At 28.2% G+C, this 17,099-nt stretch overlaps 6 protein-coding genes across 11 annotated transcripts; 3 read left to right on the top strand and 3 right to left on the bottom strand.

The window, feature by feature from the left end:
* Positions 1-262: 262 nt before the first annotated feature.
* LOC106784253 (ciliogenesis-associated TTC17-interacting protein-like) lies at positions 263-2,054 on the top strand (the record flags this gene model as incomplete). The annotated part of the gene is made up of 6 exons (XM_014743589.1): positions 263-323; positions 497-764; positions 841-1,102; positions 1,244-1,525; positions 1,602-1,692; positions 1,945-2,054. Coding segments are annotated over exons 1-6 (1,074 nt in total), but the record flags the coding sequence as incomplete, so codon positions are not given.
* LOC106784305 (vacuolar protein sorting-associated protein 41 homolog) lies at positions 336-6,875 on the bottom strand. Of its 3 annotated transcripts, XR_001381406.1 has the most exons (15): positions 6,725-6,875; positions 6,487-6,624; positions 6,112-6,394; positions 5,655-5,853; positions 5,412-5,566; positions 5,092-5,332; positions 4,741-5,005; positions 4,166-4,669; positions 3,748-4,084; positions 3,428-3,664; positions 3,270-3,314; positions 3,068-3,141; positions 2,767-2,825; positions 1,182-1,253; positions 336-744 (listed from the first exon to the last, which is right to left on the bottom strand). XR_001381406.1 is itself a non-coding variant. In XM_014743692.1 (14 exons), the coding sequence occupies exons 1-13, from the start codon at positions 6,746-6,748 to the stop codon at positions 2,772-2,774; spliced, it is 2,556 nt and encodes an 851-aa protein (XP_014599178.1). In that variant the 5' UTR covers positions 6,749-6,875; the 3' UTR covers positions 659-744; positions 2,767-2,771. The 3 variants fall into 3 exon arrangements, 2 of the variants coding, with proteins under 2 accessions (XP_014599178.1, XP_014599177.1); XM_014743692.1 differs by lacking the exon at positions 1,182-1,253 and having other exon boundaries at positions 659-744; XM_014743691.1 differs by lacking the exons at positions 336-744; positions 1,182-1,253 and adding an exon at positions 1,892-2,055.
* Positions 6,876-6,995: 120 nt separating this feature from the next.
* LOC106784308 (non-structural maintenance of chromosomes element 4 homolog A) lies at positions 6,996-9,414 on the top strand. 3 transcript variants are annotated; one of them, XM_014743697.1, is made up of 8 exons: positions 6,996-7,100; positions 7,477-7,636; positions 7,702-7,803; positions 7,887-8,017; positions 8,211-8,325; positions 8,413-8,703; positions 8,770-8,888; positions 8,973-9,414. In XM_014743697.1, the coding sequence occupies exons 2-8, from the start codon at positions 7,546-7,548 to the stop codon at positions 9,024-9,026; spliced, it is 903 nt and encodes a 300-aa protein (XP_014599183.1). In that variant the 5' UTR covers positions 6,996-7,100; positions 7,477-7,545; the 3' UTR covers positions 9,027-9,414. The 3 variants fall into 3 exon arrangements, with proteins under 3 accessions (XP_014599183.1, XP_014599184.1, XP_014599182.1); XM_014743698.1 differs by lacking the exon at positions 6,996-7,100 and adding an exon at positions 7,203-7,268; XM_014743696.1 differs by lacking the exon at positions 6,996-7,100 and adding an exon at positions 7,221-7,394.
* LOC106784306 (ATP synthase subunit beta, mitochondrial) lies at positions 9,347-12,483 on the bottom strand. Its single transcript, XM_014743693.1, has 7 exons — positions 12,324-12,483; positions 11,354-11,557; positions 10,973-11,236; positions 10,541-10,884; positions 10,195-10,420; positions 9,883-10,112; positions 9,347-9,799 (listed from the first exon to the last, which is right to left on the bottom strand). The coding sequence occupies exons 1-7, from the start codon at positions 12,430-12,432 to the stop codon at positions 9,626-9,628; spliced, it is 1,551 nt and encodes a 516-aa protein (XP_014599179.1). The 5' UTR covers positions 12,433-12,483; the 3' UTR covers positions 9,347-9,625.
* A 180-nt stretch (positions 12,484-12,663) lies between these two features.
* LOC106784309 lies at positions 12,664-14,539 on the top strand. Of its 2 annotated transcripts, none has more exons than XM_014743700.1 (3): positions 12,664-13,433; positions 13,592-13,789; positions 13,882-14,539. In XM_014743700.1, exons 1-3 carry the CDS (start codon positions 13,156-13,158, stop codon positions 13,898-13,900), a joined length of 495 nt encoding a protein of 164 aa, XP_014599186.1. In that variant the 5' UTR covers positions 12,664-13,155; the 3' UTR covers positions 13,901-14,539. The 2 variants fall into 2 exon arrangements, with proteins under 2 accessions (XP_014599186.1, XP_014599185.1); XM_014743699.1 differs by having other exon boundaries at positions 12,815-13,499.
* Positions 14,313-16,602, bottom strand: LOC106784307 (ADP-ribosylation factor GTPase-activating protein 1). Its single transcript, XM_014743694.1, has 7 exons — positions 16,456-16,602; positions 16,103-16,384; positions 15,507-15,715; positions 15,337-15,451; positions 15,149-15,238; positions 14,901-15,076; positions 14,313-14,817 (listed from the first exon to the last, which is right to left on the bottom strand). Exons 1-7 carry the CDS (start codon positions 16,513-16,515, stop codon positions 14,709-14,711), a joined length of 1,041 nt encoding a protein of 346 aa, XP_014599180.1. The 5' UTR covers positions 16,516-16,602; the 3' UTR covers positions 14,313-14,708.
* Between the last annotated feature and the right edge of the window lie 497 nt (positions 16,603-17,099).

Here is a 17,099-nt window from a genome sequence, read left to right as displayed (position 1 = left end):
TAAAATTGCGAATATCAATATTATGTAAATAATTATTAACACAGCTACCTGCCTATTTATATATACAAGTTATTATTCTTGATCGTCCCTTTTTCTTTCTTTTCTTTTTAGCTCTCTTCTCGTTTCTGTTTTGTTTTCTCACCTAGCAACACTTCGCCTCTCATCTCAAGCATGTAAAATGTATACTTACATATACAAAAATAATTTCGTTCGTAACATTATATAATATAAATTAGTGCTAATTTAGTTTACTTTTGCCTCAATGGCTGATTCATTTAATCAATCTTCTGATCTACTGAAATGGATTCCCAAATTTCACATTGGTAAATTAAAACTTTTCTTTTTTTGTATGTTATATATAATTGTAAAATATTTATTTGCATATACATTTATATACGTGAAATTAAATAAGATTTATTTTACATAGAAACGCTTTGTTAATAATATACAATTAGATATATAATATAGAAAAAAAATATTAATTAGAAAATTAAATCTCTTGTTATTTATATTTTGTTAGATCATAGCAAACTAGCAGTATTGTGCTTTAAAGAAACTTTGTTGATTTGTCTCAAAGATAAAATAATAACGCAGACAGAATCAATTGGAAATTGTAGCATTTCCATAGAGACTATCGGTCCTCTAAAATATGACTTTTTAATTAATACAAAATTCTGCATGAATATTGATGATTATTATTGTGGATCAAAAGTCATCTGTTCAGCAACAAATCAATTCAATTGTCTGGAAGAAAAAAGGACTGAGTTAGTTTATCTCTAATTCAACTATTATCATGTTTCCTGTTTTATTATTATGATAAAAAGAGAATTGATTTCCCAGGTACGTTTATTATAAAAATAGCTTAAATGAAAAAACATTATTTATGGGAATTCAAGGCGATAGTTATTACATAAAAACAACTCAAACGTATCAATGTAACAGAGTTAAGAATTATAAAAATTTAATATATTCACAGAATATAAAACTACTAAGTGAAGGGACAAATTTATTACTTATGAGATATCTTTCGATTATTAATTACAATGGAATTTTAACATTTGGAAACATAACGATTGATGGAAATATCGCTACATGCCAATATGTTAGAAATAATATATATTATTATATATAGTTTTAGTTCTACATGGTTTATATATATTTATATATTTATATTTATTTACCTTGTTTATTCACACACAATTTTCTTTACTAATTAAATATTAACTTTAATTTCCCAATATAGAAGTGCATTCCTGCAGAATACATGAAAATATATAAGAATCATGTGAAAGCATACACGATTGAACGTATAATAGAAAATGAAAATGGAAGTGTAGAAAATATGAAAACATATTTATCTCCGAAAGGAAAAATATTAGAACACAATTGGTCATCAACATCTTACGTGCTAAAAAGCGAATCTTTAGAAAGTGAAAAGCAAATGAATAGAAAACTTAGAATAGCGATACGAAATGATTATTGGATGGAGGATATGGAAATGTTTTCTAAATATTTAGACGAAAAAGTATAAATTACATTATCAATGTATATTAGACAATTGATTAAACAAATATGTATAATGATTGATCGTTATTTTACAGCGTAACGAAGTAACAAAATTCATTGAGTATTTAACTGATCACGTTGAAGTAAAACATTTAATAGCCGACTATACACAAACTTTGTTAATAGGTAAGCTAACTTACATATTAATAATTTAATTTATCCATGGTAATATCAAGAATAATTCAGTCTATACAAGAATATATATATAATATATATATATATATAAAATACAATAAAATCTTTATATTATTCGATATAGAATGTATTTTTACATTAATTAATTAATTAATTATTATTTATATTATACAATTATACAAAGAGATTTACTGATATACTTATCTCATGCCTCTCGATAAATTGTTTTTATTATTTTTGCAGTAAAACCTCTCCACGTGGTAGATTTTACGATACAATATTTTAAGGCATTTTCCATATGTCCAGAAATTCAGGATTTTATTTCAACGGATGAAATTTCAAAGATCGCTATACCTACACAACAAATGGAATATAGGCGTGCAAATATGTGCGATTTTGATCATTTGTGCATGACTTGTAGGATGGTTGATCAAGTATTTTTTTCTTATTATTAGATATACTTTTAAAATGGTAGAAAAATATACAATAATTATTTTCATTACGTATTTACAGCAAAATCAATTGTTCGATGAATCAATAAGTTCTGATTGTTTGACTGATTCGCTGTGCTCAAATGATATATCTTATATCAAAAAAAAAAGTAACGACAGTAACATATCCGTATTAAATCTTCATATTTCAACAGAGAATACAAATGAAAATAATAAAGTATAAAAATAACTAAATAAAATTTTTAAAATTCATAAAATTATTTTCGTATATGTGAAATGAAATCTACGTTGTAATTTATCTTTCTCGTCTTGCATTAGTTTATATAAATTAAGAAATATATTATTTTTGTATTTATCATATATATTAATTGATAAAAAGAGAATTACTTTATTGCTATGATGATTATGATTTATAAATTAATTTGCAATAAACCAAATATTTGAAAATTACGTAAAGCAATTAAATCAAATAAATATAAACAATGACAGTAATAAGCAAGAAAAATGAATGTACTATTAAAACAAACTAACATCTCCCTAAGCTGTATGAGTGTATCTTGCTTATAACAATCTATAATTGAAACAATGTACAATGTTGTTTGTAAGATCTTACCTGTATCATTTCCTACCTGGTGATGTTTCTTTTTGTGAATTACAAATTACACAATTTTCCTAAAACAATGAATAACAATGAAAATATTACGTAATTTTTAAGAAGAGATATTAACCGTTCGAATTCCACAAACAGCAAAAACAGAGCTGTACAGATTACTTGTCAAAAAGTGCTACATTATTGAAATGCGACATGTAATTGCATTGTAATTAGTCATATTGCTTGGTATTTGTTGATACGATGTTTCTAAAGACTACTGGGACTCAAACGGTTAAAGTTAATATGCAATAATGTTACATACTACTAATTTGAAGTTTGGTAAACAGTCCTCGTGGAATGAATGCTTACAATAAAATATTACTAAATTTTTGGATTCTGCAATAAAAATTCCAATTAGAACCATTCAAACTTTTCACAGATATCTGTACGTGTTTGGGTTATGCTTACAATTATAACAAATATATTTCTAATTACTTTAAAGAAAATATATTTATCGTTCGTACCTCCCATAATAATCTTTCTATGGCACGCTCCGCACAATTGATCATCTAAATGAATATATGAATCGAAAATAAAGATTGATTAAAACTTAATAATAATAATAATAACAAATACAAATATTTTGTATAAAAATTTATGATTTATCGACCAAAGTACATACCGTTTATAAGTATACCTTTCTGATGACAACGAACCAATCTCTCGTGAAGATTAAAATAATCATTAGATAAAATTTTCTTGCATCCTTCTTGTATAGACACTTGCAGATTATAATCACACATCATTTTAACTAAAGCTTTTTTTAATCCAGGTATTTCTAATGATGGATTTATTCTCTGTACCATCAGTCTAGGATCAACGTACGTTCCAATGTTTTGTAGAAGAAATGTGATAGCCTCTGAAAGATAAGAAAGTCTACATAATGTTAAATAAACTTGAGAAAATGTATTCATTTAAGATATACCGCAAGTTATTATTTACTTGGTTTGTCCAACGAATAATTAACTAAATCATTCCATAATTCTTCATCGTCGTGCTCTTGACAAAAAGCAATAGCACTTTCCATATCGTCTAATTCTCTAGTCATAAGAGCCAAAGCTTCGGATATATTGCCTATTCTTCCTAAAAGATATACCATCTCTGGATAAAACTTTCGTTGACTACAAATATCTAATGCTTCTTGTATTAAATAATTATCGGAACGACGTAAAAGTGGAAGTAGTTTATCTCTGGAGTATTCCGCATAAAGTTGTACCAGTAATCCGTGATATTTCCCTTTGGAATCTTTTGTGTCTATTTTATCTAAAGCGTCTAGATACTATAAAGCAATAATTTTCAAATTACATAATTATATTAGAATTTCTAATCTTGAATTATTTGTCATTCTTATTATATATACCATATATAAGTAAAGATGTTTTTGTTGCAATTTACGAACAACTATTTCAGGTGGCACTCTAAATTGATCGTTATCTTTTTTCAAAAGAAATTGTATTGCACGTTCCGCATCCGAATCCATTAATTCTTCTATCATATCATATACAGAATTATACAGTTGATATTTTTGTATTAAATGAAAGACATCCTTGTGTCTTAGTTTTAAATACATCGCCAACGCTTTATCATATTTCCCATCATGAATATATAAAATCGCTAATGCTTCCAAAAGAACATTTTGTCGTTGTTTGTGAACTAATAGATGCTCCAAAACACCGTTCACGACAGCTGCTACCGTGTATAATGTTGGCGACCATTCTTTAACTAACTCGAGAAAACCATCTGGATCCATTTTTAAATATTCGTATAAAACCATTTCGTAAATTAATGGATCTAGACTTACATCACCTCTTGGAAGATAAGAAGAAATAGATCTCAGTTGATGAACCATTGCAAATTTATAAACCTATTAAGATAAAAAATATTTGTAATAATAAACGCGTGACCAAAATTTTGTTATCTTTTAAAATAACCAACCTCTTCTTCCCATAGTTTTTTATCCCGGCCTAAAACTTTTAGGCATAATTTTCCAGCCTCGTCGTACTTTTCATGAGCCAACAGATGATCTAAATATACACGACCCACGTCAACTAAAGTATGTCGTTTACATTCTTTTCCATTACTAGCACTAACAGCTTCTAACGCTTGTTCAAATTTTCCATGACTTATTAACCATTCAACCCTGTCATCGCAATCATACAAACTCGCTACAACTACGTCTTTCGGACTTACAATAAAATACCTAAATATGTAAAATATTTCTGTTATTTTTATAATAAATAATTAATCATGCTCTATAAGATAAACATGTTATAGAATATTTCTCACCTATTTTCGCTAGTCAAACAATCTAAATGATAGTCATTACAGCTGTACTCTTTATAGCCTCTTAAAGTCAATGAATTAGCACAAATCACAGAGAAATCTTCGCACTTTGGTTCAACAATGTGCAAAGTTGGTCTTTGACTTTTACTATCTTTATCTAATTCTTTTAAACATCCTAATAATATCAATTGATTGTCTAAAGGGGCGATACCAGATATATAAAAATCCACTTGAAACGTTGAAACTGAAATCGAAATCGTATTATAAGATATAAATTTGGAAATATTTTTTAATCAAACAAATGTAAATAATAAACAATTTACCTGGATCAACTACGAATTCAGGTAAATCTCTATTAACCATTTCTTGCATCGATCTCTTTTTTATCTGGCAGATACGCACTATATCCACCCATCCGATCAGTAATGTTCGATCATCTGACCAACGAAGATTACATCTATAGTGTTCTGGTAGCGCTCTACATGAAACATGGTATTGAAAACATTTCTGAAATAATATCTTTATATATAGATTGTAAATTAATTCATTTAGAATATATTACTTACTCATCTGTTTTAGTCCACTTAATGAGACCTAACGAACATCTAGCATTTAAATCATAAACCCTAACACCCGTGTCTGATGCCCAAGCGATAAATTGGCCGGCCCATGCTACAGACCTTACTCCACCTATCGCTTCAGAGAGAACAGTTGGCTTTATTCTGGATAAAAATGTTTTTTCATATAAAATCAGTTTATCATCTCCTAAAAACAAAAAATCAACATAACATATCTCACAACGCTATACACAATGAAATACTTTTATCAACCCCTTGGACTATAAAAGTGTATGACTCGTGATAGGCTTTAGAGTCTAAGCATGAAAAACACAGATCTTACTCGTGGCGACAAATTTGACAAACCAAATACAAAACGCACCAAATATAGCACTGAATAAGGCACGCAGCACTGCACATTCAAATCATAGGACAAGGGGTTAACAGAATAAATAATCAACAATACCTGTAATAAATTTCCTTCCGCTACCGCTTTTATAATAGTTAGGATCAATAGCGATACTCTTGACGAGCCTACCAAGATTTAAATTGTGATTATTTTCAGCACTGTACAAACCGTAAATAAATACTTTGCCATCATCGCTGCAAGATGCAATAAAATCACCATTGTGATCTATGGAAATTTGATTGACAGCGACTGTATGTGCTTGAAGACTTTTAGATTGTATGTTATTGCCCTGATGATCCAATAGATGTATCATACCCCAATGCGATCCCAAACAAAGAAACTAAAATATTTATTATGACGCATAGTTAACCTCTTAATCTCAATAGATAACATTTTTATAGATAACAAATATTAGAAAAATAATATCTTTACCTTAGGGTGGACAGCTATACAACTGGCGGCATCATTTTGTAAAATATGTTGCAAATCATTTCGCATTCTAACATATTTAAGCCTAGGCTCAACCTCATCTATCTCAGAATCTGAGTCATCTTGATTGTTCTGATCGGTCTGAAAGTTTAATTCGTTAAAAAATATGTCTTATTAATGTTTCATTAATTGATTTTATTATTATTATTATTCTATTAAGATTTCTTTTCAAACATATTACTTTAACGTTATTCTCTTCCATCATATATTTCTTTATTTCTATTCTCGAGGACAACTTCTAACGCGTACGATGAACTGTCAAACTTTGCAGACACGTTTTGACACCATCCAAGCAAGCCCACCTGCTTTTCTGAACTTCGTATTTTGCAGTTAGATATATCTTTCATAAATAGAAAATAAAATGGACGAGTATTCAATTTAAATAATATTTCACATTTTAACTATTCACACATTTTATTAATTAATAAAAATTATTAAATTTATTGATGTTTTTCCATTCATAATTTTTTTTTCACCACTGAAAACAATTCGAGAATAAGGAATAAATGCAACGAATCAATGAAACTCAAATTCAGATGAAAATTATTATCTAGCAGGTTTATTTCTATTCAATTGTATTTTTTTTTATTAATTTCAATTTAAATAAATGAGTAAATAAATTAATCGATTTTTAGTTTTAATATCGAAAAATCGATTTGACCTAACCTAGAATCACTAAGTTTTATGCTTATTGCTAGATCCTAGTTCCATGAAATTCGTAGAAGGTTAAGTTTACCACTTGTTTATCTCATTCTCTAGTGTTATGATTATTAATTATAAATCTTTATAATTTTTTTTTAATTACTAGTAATAATATTCGTTATTAAACTAATTGTGTTGATACAAGAAAGGTTCTTATCATAGTATTTATTGATATATTCTTAAATTTCCATACACAAATACAAAATGTTTACATCTGTAATAATTTTTCAGGCTTAGAATAATTAATACAAAAAAATATTTAAAAAGTTTCTATTTTCGTATAAAATAACGAACAGAAAAATGTCGGAATCTGAGATGTCTTCAACAATTCGATCACCTAATGAAAGAAAAAAAGTTTTATGGAAAACTTTGTCCTGCGCATTGTCTCTTCGTAAGTAATATTATGATTAATTTTAATTAAATGTTAATATTATCTCATTTTTTTTCTTTCTTCAGAAGAAAGAAATGAACACTTGGATGTAAATGATCTTAGAACTTTGGAAGAAGTTATGAAGGAAGGAAATACCGCTGTTCTGGAAACAACGGTCTATGAAAAAAGTATTATATTTTGTTTTATACAATAATTTATCTCATTGAGACAAATATTTTTTTTACTAAAAAAAACAATTTTTATCTTGCAGTGAAGAATCAGGAGGAAATATTTTTTGATTCCAAAGCAATCAATATATCGTCTAAAATTTTAACCCAATGTACTAAATCTTTAACACAAAATATCAGTTCATACAATCCCATAGATTTTTCTACTAAAATCGTAAGCATTTAATCCCCTCGCATTATGATTTAAGGCATAAAGCTGCATGCTGTATTTGGTATTGCTTTTATTTGGCTCTTAAGATTCACCATAAGTTTCACATATTGTTATAGTGCAAAGAAATTTAATTAAATTTGCTAAGTAGATGTATAGTATGAAGAATACAATGATTGATATATTTATATGTTTTCAGTTACACCACATGCTTAAACTCCCAGATACGTTATTAGAAAATCAAGATTGGTCTGTTTTAGAAACAGAAATAACTAAACATATTAAAAGAGTACCTGACTATACAACTTTGCTAGGTAATTTATAAGCTATAATTATAAATTTAATTCTTACTAAATATAAATATAAGTAATTTATAAGCTAGGTTATTTATATACTTTTAGGTTCATTAGCACCGTTAGAAAAAAAAGTAGTTCATAGAAAAGTAATGGTTAACAAAGTTCAAGCTGTGATGAAATCACCAGAAAACGTGGTACTTGCTAACAAGGATGAGGAAAGCATAGAGGAAACGGTAGATAAAATAAAGAAATTTATAAAATATTATTACAAAAATAATGAAAAACCGTTGGACTTTTTTGGCTTAATTTTACATCCAAATGATTTTGGTAAAACGATAGAAAATATGTTATATGTTTCGTTTCTTGTTAGAGATGGTATCATTAAATTAGTTAAAGGTAATTATAAATTTGAGGTTTTGATGAGCATATAATTAAGTTATTTATACTATTTTGTTATTATAGATGATAGAGGAATACTTGTAATTCAACTTTGTTCCAAAGAAATGATATTACAAAGGAAACAGGCTGGTACACATGTGAATATTCAAAATGTCATGTCTATAAATATGGAGCAGTGGAAAGTAATTATTATTATTAATCTAATTATAACATATACCAATGAAAAGTTATTTTTGAATCTATAAAACTAATTGATTATTTTTTAGGTTCTAAAAGATGTATACAAATTAGAAAGGCCTATATTAGATTTCAAATACTAAGTTAATTTTCATACTCAAAGCACTTACAAATTCCTACAGTGTTTTTATAACAATCAAATGTGTTGCATTATTGTAAATAAATATTTTTATATATTTTTGTATTACATAAAAATAAAATGAAAAGAAAAAAATTAATGAACAAATTATGAGTTGTCTCATAGTTTTGTTCAAAGTTATCTTACAAGGGTTTATTATTTTTAAATCGTTTTTATTTATATCTAACATATACTATAAAATTGTATATGTTATCGACAATACGATCACTGCGATTAAGTATAAATGAGGAAATTTTAAAAAAACGAAATTTACATTGGCGCGAATTGTATAAAATTTCTGTTTACTTATTACGTTCATTAAAGTTTAACAATTTTGTAAATGTGAAGTTTTATTACATTATATATATTTATAGTATATTTCGATAATTATATTTTACTTCAGAAAGTAAAACTAAACAATGTTTTAAAATATGAACTATCGTTCTTTTTGCAAGAATGTTTATATTATTTACCACAAATAAAATATTAACGATTAATCGTTTGATGATTTTTCTCATAGACTTATTATGGTACGTTTATGGCGTGACTTTTAACAAATACAATTTATTGTTTCGCTAATGTTTCAGCTTTAGCTACTACTTCTTCGATCGGACCCACCATATAGAATGCAACTTCCGGCAGGTGATCGTATTCTCCACCTAAAATCTTTTGGAATCCTTTAATGGTTTCTTGTAATGGTACTAACTTGCCAGCATGACCGGTGAACACTTCGGCGACCTATTTAACAATATATTTTATCAATGAAATAATTTCTCTCAATACACAAAATAAATAAAAATAAAAAATGAGATAATTCTTACCTGGAAAGGTTGAGATAAGAACCTTTGAATCTTACGGGCTCGTGCGACAGTAAGCTTATCTTCTTCTGACAACTCATCCATACCTAAAATAGCAATGATATCTTGAAGGGATTTGTAATCCTGTAAAATCTTTTGTACACCACGAGCGATATTATAATGTTCAGCGCCGATAATGTTGGGATCCATAATACGAGATGTCGAATCCAACGGATCCACAGCTGGGTAGATACCTATTTATAGATAATTAAAATCATTCGAAATTATCTAGATGTAAAATTTGATAAATGAGTTGTTATGAAAAAAAGTTATTACCAAGCTCAGCAATAGCACGCGACAGTACAGTGGTCGCATCTAAATGAGCAAAGGTAGTAGCAGGAGCAGGATCTGTTAAATCATCGGCAGGTACGTAAATAGCTTGTACGGAAGTAATAGATCCCTTTTTGGTTGTAGTAATACGTTCCTGCATGGTACCCATGTCAGTTGCCAAGGTTGGTTGATAACCTACAGCTGATGGAATACGACCCAACAAAGCTGATACCTATAAATAAAAATATAAAAGAAAATATAAAACTTAATAATATTAACAAGCTTTAAGAAAACATATTAAAGTATTATTTGAATTATATATTTACATTTGATTTAACTAATAATAGTGTACCTCTGAACCAGCTTGTGTGAACCTAAAAATGTTGTCAATGAATAATAGTACATCCTGTCCTTCTTGATCGCGGAAATATTCGGCTACAGTCAAACCAGTTAAAGCTACACGAGCACGAGCGCCTGGTGGTTCGTTCATTTGACCATATACAAGTGCTACCTTAGAAGTTTTATCCTTTAAGGAAATAACACCGGATTCAATCATTTCATGATATAAGTCATTGCCCTCACGCGTTCTTTCTCCTACACCAGCAAATACAGAGTAACCACCATGAGCTTTAGCAACGTTGTTAATAAGCTCCATAATAAGCACAGTTTTACCAACACCGGCACCACCAAATAGACCTTTATTTAAAAACAAACCAAAATGATAAGCAACAGTATAAATAGAACTATAGTATATTCAGGATTACAATTATTATTTAAATCTTACCAATCTTTCCTCCTTTGGCATAAGGAGCAAGTAAATCTACGACTTTAATTCCAGTTACTAAAATTTCTTGTTCTACAGACATTTCTACAAATTCAGGTGCATCTGCGTGAATAGGAGCTAACTTATCAGTACCAATGGGACCACGTTCGTCAATGGGTTCACCAATTACATTAATAATACGGCCCAGAGTTTCAGCACCAACAGGAATACGAATGGGGTAACCAGAGTCCAAAACACTCTGACCACGTACCAAACCTTCGGTACCTATAAATATATTACAATAGGACAGTTATATAAAAATAACATTTCACAAGATTATTTAATATATTTGCTAATATATTTTGAAATATTGGTTATTTATTTCAACTATGATACACATACCATCCATAGCAATGGTGCGCACAGTATTTTCACCAAGATGTTGGGCTACTTCCAGTACTAGCCTGGGGCTTCTGTTCTGTACTTCCAATGCATTGAGAATAGGTGGAAGAGCATCATCGAATTGTACATCCACAACGGCACCAATGACAGCAACAACTTTACCTTGAGCACCTTTTGCTGATGCTGCTTTGGCATAGTTTTTCTCTAAAAATAAAATCAATTTGTCTAATATTAGAAACGAAAAGTATTGAATAAATTGTATTTATTATTGATTAATATAATAAATTTATAAATCAGTCTGATGTCTAAACAATAGAAGTGGACTACATAACACTTATGAAAATGTTGTTACATAATATAAAATATATGAAGTATTTTTTCAGATAAAATGATTTATATAGTTTTCTTTGAGTATTACAATCAATGATTAATAATTCGTATTCTATTCTTCTGTAAAGTTTTAGACATGACTCTAAATTTTAATGAATGAAAAATACTTTACTTGTCATTAGATAAAAATAAAACGAGTGTAGGAAATATTTTCGGAGATTTAAGAATGGGATTTAAAAAATCGCATATTTCGTAATTATTCAATATTTTCGATGTATAATAAATTGAAAAAGTATTACCTTGCGAGAATAATTCGACAGACTATATAATCGCCATATTGGTTACAATAGTATCTTACTGATCCGTTCGAATAATACAATTATATAATCATTAGGACAGAAAGCACATTTAAAGATATTCGTAAATGACAATTTCAAAAGCGATTTCTTAGGTCGAAACTTTCTTATTCTTTATTCTTTAACAAAGGAAACAGAATAAATATTTAAAACATATATTTAAAACGGATAGTTTCTTCTGTAGAAAAGTTACAGTGGAGACAGCGGAAAAAGGGATGTTACACGTTATCAGAATTTTCTATGTGGAATAATGAAGTATACATAATAAACTATAATCTACTTACTGTCCACTGATACGGCACCAGCTACTTTAGCAACTTCATTTTGAAAAAGGGTGGGTTTGACGGCCCTTAAAGCCCCAGCGGCTGCCCTCGATACGGCGCTTAACATCATGGCCGGTTAAGTGAGGAAAGACTACCAAAGTATTCTTCCCTACTGCAGTCCATATCCCCTGACTACATTGCGCATACGCAACTTGTTATAATTCTATTGCGCATATCGATTGCGCACGCTTATATTCACTAATGTGATCATGTAATATTTTAACGATAATTTCCTTTTTTTTCCTTCTTCTTTCTTTCCAATTCATATAATAATAATTTCATTCAAGTATAAATACATTTTTTTCTTTATTTTTTCATCTTTAATATCAAATTAATGCAATTCTCGAATGTTGTAATTAATTATTTTTATTGAGTGTTGCAATCGATCGAAAATGATTGTGGTTTTATACCTAAATGTTCATTCATTTGCGTTTTCTTGAAAACTAACTTTAAAATTAGTTAAGTTTTATTTGTTACAAGTAAAAGAGGTTTTTTTCAAAAAATGTTATGTTAATATTGCGATTGTTTATTAATAATAATATAAAATATATATGTCGTAAGTGCTAACAATATTTTCCTTGTTTACAATTTGACTAGGGATATTTTTGTCTTCATTTATTTTACCATTAAAATTTAATTTTCTAAAGTTTCCTACGCCGAAGTCTTGCGAAAAAGTTCTTTAATATATATAACAAGTGAGAATAAAAATATTTTTCAGTATACCTTGGTATAGTAATGGGTAACCTATATTTAAGTTATATACGAACAAAATATTTATGATTGACTATTTATAATGAGTAACGATACAGTTAATAAGAATTCTGCATGCAGTTCTGCATTTAAATCTAATTGGACTAAACATGAAAAATTTTTATTATTAAAAAGTCTTAAACTTTATGGGCATAAAAATATAGCTGCTATATCTACATTTCTCTCTAATAAATCTCAAGATGATATTAAAGATACGATAAATAATTTAAAAAGTAAATCCAAGATCTTAAAGAAAAATACACCTTTAATAAATGATTGGATCGAACATAAACTAATTAAAAAGAAAAATACATTAATCCGGCAAGTATTACTTTTTATATCTCTGTTCGAAAAAAATTCTTCTGACAACAGGATATGTGACTATAGGTAAATTCTATATATAATAATTATTATATTTCACTTAATTATTCTTTAGGATCCTATCTGTTAAAACAGTTATATTCTTTTCTTCTTTTCAGAGAAATTTATCGTTATCTTTATAAGTTGTCCTGTAACATGAAAAATATCAAGCTTTCAAAACCGAATCAAGATATACTTTATAAAGCTTTTAAAGTAATAGACAATAGAATTACAACTACACCTCAACAAGACGAAATTATATTACATCTAAAAAAACTTCTCAACGAAAACAGAAATATAAAAACTTATCCGAGCAAGTAAGTAGTTTTTTTAGATCAATATATTATAATTTTATATATTTCTATTGAAATTTGTATTAAATTTATTTAATTGCTTTTTTATTTTACAGAAAAGCTACTAGTAAATAATATGAAAAAAAAAAAAAAAACACGATATTGAAAAGTATCTTGAATTTGTACATATTTACTTCTAATGTAATTTTAATATAACTAAATCCTGTTAACATATTCACTATCATTGCCACATATCTGTAATGCATCGATTTTCATTAAGAGTTCAGCATCACACATTTATGATAATCACTGGTGTCTCTTCTCTGTAGTGTGATAACAACTGCATTAATTTAGGTTAACGCCTTCTTAACTTATAATAAAATAAATTATTTTTAATAACTGTAATTTTATAATATATATTTTATAACTATTATAAACATTTTTATAGAACATTATTATTTCACTTCCATTGCTGCTGTACAATTTCTTTTTTTTATAGATTACATATGTAAGTGATTCATTTGGCGATTACAATGAAACAACTATGTTAATTAATATTGCGTATCTATTATCATAAAATATCGTTAAAATTAATTATACGTAGCAGATACATTTACTGGAAAATGAGTATATATCTATATATACGTGTGCATATATCGGCAAGTAATACGTTACACATTTATAAAGATGTGAATTTATAAGAGAATAAATTATACTTTATATTCAATACTAGAGTCCTAATGCTTTTTATAATAAATGCAAGAAATAATTAAATACTATTAATTTTGATAAAATAATTTTTACAAGATAATACAATTAGCTTTCTTTTTATTTTTATTTTTGAATTTCACCCTGTGAAATTATTTGTAGATTCCGAATTCCATTAATCTGCATAGAAGATAGAGATAAATGACACTTTTAAAGTGCTATTAATTTCCTACTTTTAACTTTTTGAAGGGAAGTTTACATCCATTGATGTATCGTTCGATTGTTCTGATTCATCGCCCCAATTCCAATTAGAATTATCTGAACTTGGATAAGTAGTCGGACTCCTGAGACAGATTTAATTTATTTTTTATTTTTCTATGTGCATGTATATAAATTTGTTAAATGATGTATTTAATGACATACTTACTTTGTGCTAGGGCTAGTTATTAAAGATGATTTTTCATTAGAACCTGATTGTTTGTCAATATTATTTTGGTAAGCATTTGGCGAGCTTTGATAGTGCTCTCCGATGCTATATTGACTTTGTTCTGCTGTATTCATACCACCAATATCGCCCCAACCTTTCCTTCCCAAATCTCCTACCTAGTAATTACTTTCATTTATTCGTTGAACTTAGTAAAATAATAATAATGAAATATTTAATGAAATATTAACCTTGGATGCTGCAAGTTCTCCAATTTTAATGGCATTTTCAGTAGCTTTAGACGCTATTTTGGACGCATTAGAAGAAAATAATTGCCAACCCTACAAAGACAACTTTTTGAATACTTATGAAAATTTGATAAGTAATATGTAAAGATACATATGTTGAAATTAATTTTAACAATATAAAATTATCTCACACTGCTTAAAGACGATACAGCATTGTCAAAGAATTCTTGAGACATACTCTTAGGAGGCGTTTCCATTTGAAAACCAAATCCACTGTATTTACCTCCTTGATTGGGCGGTATATTTCTACAAAATAAGTAGAATAAGAACAAAATTTCAAGAAAAGCTAAGAATTACTCACTCTGGACGATTAGCATTTTCGCTTTGTCTTCTAGCAAAGAAAGATTCAGTTTGAGCTTTAATGGCAGGAGAATTAGCATTCTGATAACTGGCAGTTATATCATTTTGATAAGCAGATTGATCTTGTTGTTCCGATTGTTGTTGGGATTGAAATACGGTTACTTTGGATTCGGTAGGACTCCAAGAATTTCCTTGCGCTAATGTAACAATCTACAAATTAACAAATTCATTTAAATATAATTAACCCTTTGAGTGGTGAATACTCTTGGCTAAAGCACTTTGTAGGGATGGAATGCATTATTGCTAGCGCTAGTTCCATTGATCAATTATACTTGGCATAACTAATAACAAATTATAATTGTTTTTCTCCCAGATGAAATAATGCTAGAAAGTTTCTTTCCAGCATAATTCAGGTGCGACAAAACTTGAAACAATTATTAACACCCATAAACTAACATTGCATTCTTTGCATTCATATCGACAAATGCATATATGCATCTATAGTTTACGCTGACAACTAATACTAAATGCATATATGCACTCATAGCACTCAAGAGATTAATAATAATAATATAGAATGTAAATGGTATTATTGACCTTATCCCTGTACAAGGCAGCTGCTTTAGTATTATATTTTTGAGAAATAGACATAGAGTAATCCCAATCAGGTTGAGCTTCGAAGAACTCTCGTGCTAGTTTATTACCACCAACTTTCATTTTTTCTAATTCTATTTCTTTCCATTTGTCCATAGAAATAGATCGTACAAATGATAAATGAACTCCAAGTCCTCTGTGCTTTCCTGAGCATTCAAGGCATATCCAGATGCCATATGTAACTGAAGCCCATTGTGGATTATGTGTACCACACTCGAAACACCTCTAAAGAATAAAATGATAGTAGACAATCGTAAAGCATTTTGATCAAATTTAATTGGTAATTAATGTCTTACGTTATTTTCATTTTTGACTTTAAGTTGATTTAAAATTTGCCGAGTACGTGGACTAGCCATAATGTCAATTTAGTCAATATATGTATCACAAATTAAATGCATTGCCAACGATACATGCTACACACACATTTATATATATATGCAACAATGTCCGCGCAGGATAGAGAAAAATATATCGATACTAATATCGATATATATATAGATTCAATCGCAATATCGAAATATCGATATACAACTGAACGTCGGAGAGTATGCAACACTGCCTCCTAACGCGTGTTTACCATGTAGGTTGCCTATTTGCAGGAGGATTGTAAATATAATTGTAATAATAATAAATTTACCAAACTAACTAATTTTGATTCTTGTAAATTATTAATTTAATTAAATGATTATGTGTATATGTATGTTTTCCGATATTTTTAAATAATTTTTAATTTAATTATGAATATTTTATTAAATTTGTCGTGATAGAAAAGAATATATTTGTGTGGGTCTCTAATATTTTATTGCTATAATTTACTTTATTAATATATTATTAATAATCTTCACCTTTTAATGTTGCGTCGATAAAACGATATTTTCACAAGATTACCAACACGATACCTCTCTCTCTCTCTCTCTCTCTTTTCACTACACATATAATT

This window comes from Polistes canadensis, unplaced genomic scaffold (genome assembly GCF_001313835.1).
Source record: "Polistes canadensis isolate GaletaPanama2010 unplaced genomic scaffold, ASM131383v1 scaffold_33, whole genome shotgun sequence".
Taxonomy (NCBI): domain Eukaryota; kingdom Metazoa; phylum Arthropoda; class Insecta; order Hymenoptera; family Vespidae; genus Polistes; species Polistes canadensis.
Note: the sequence above shows the minus strand (reverse complement) of the source record. Positions and strands in the feature narration are given on the sequence as shown.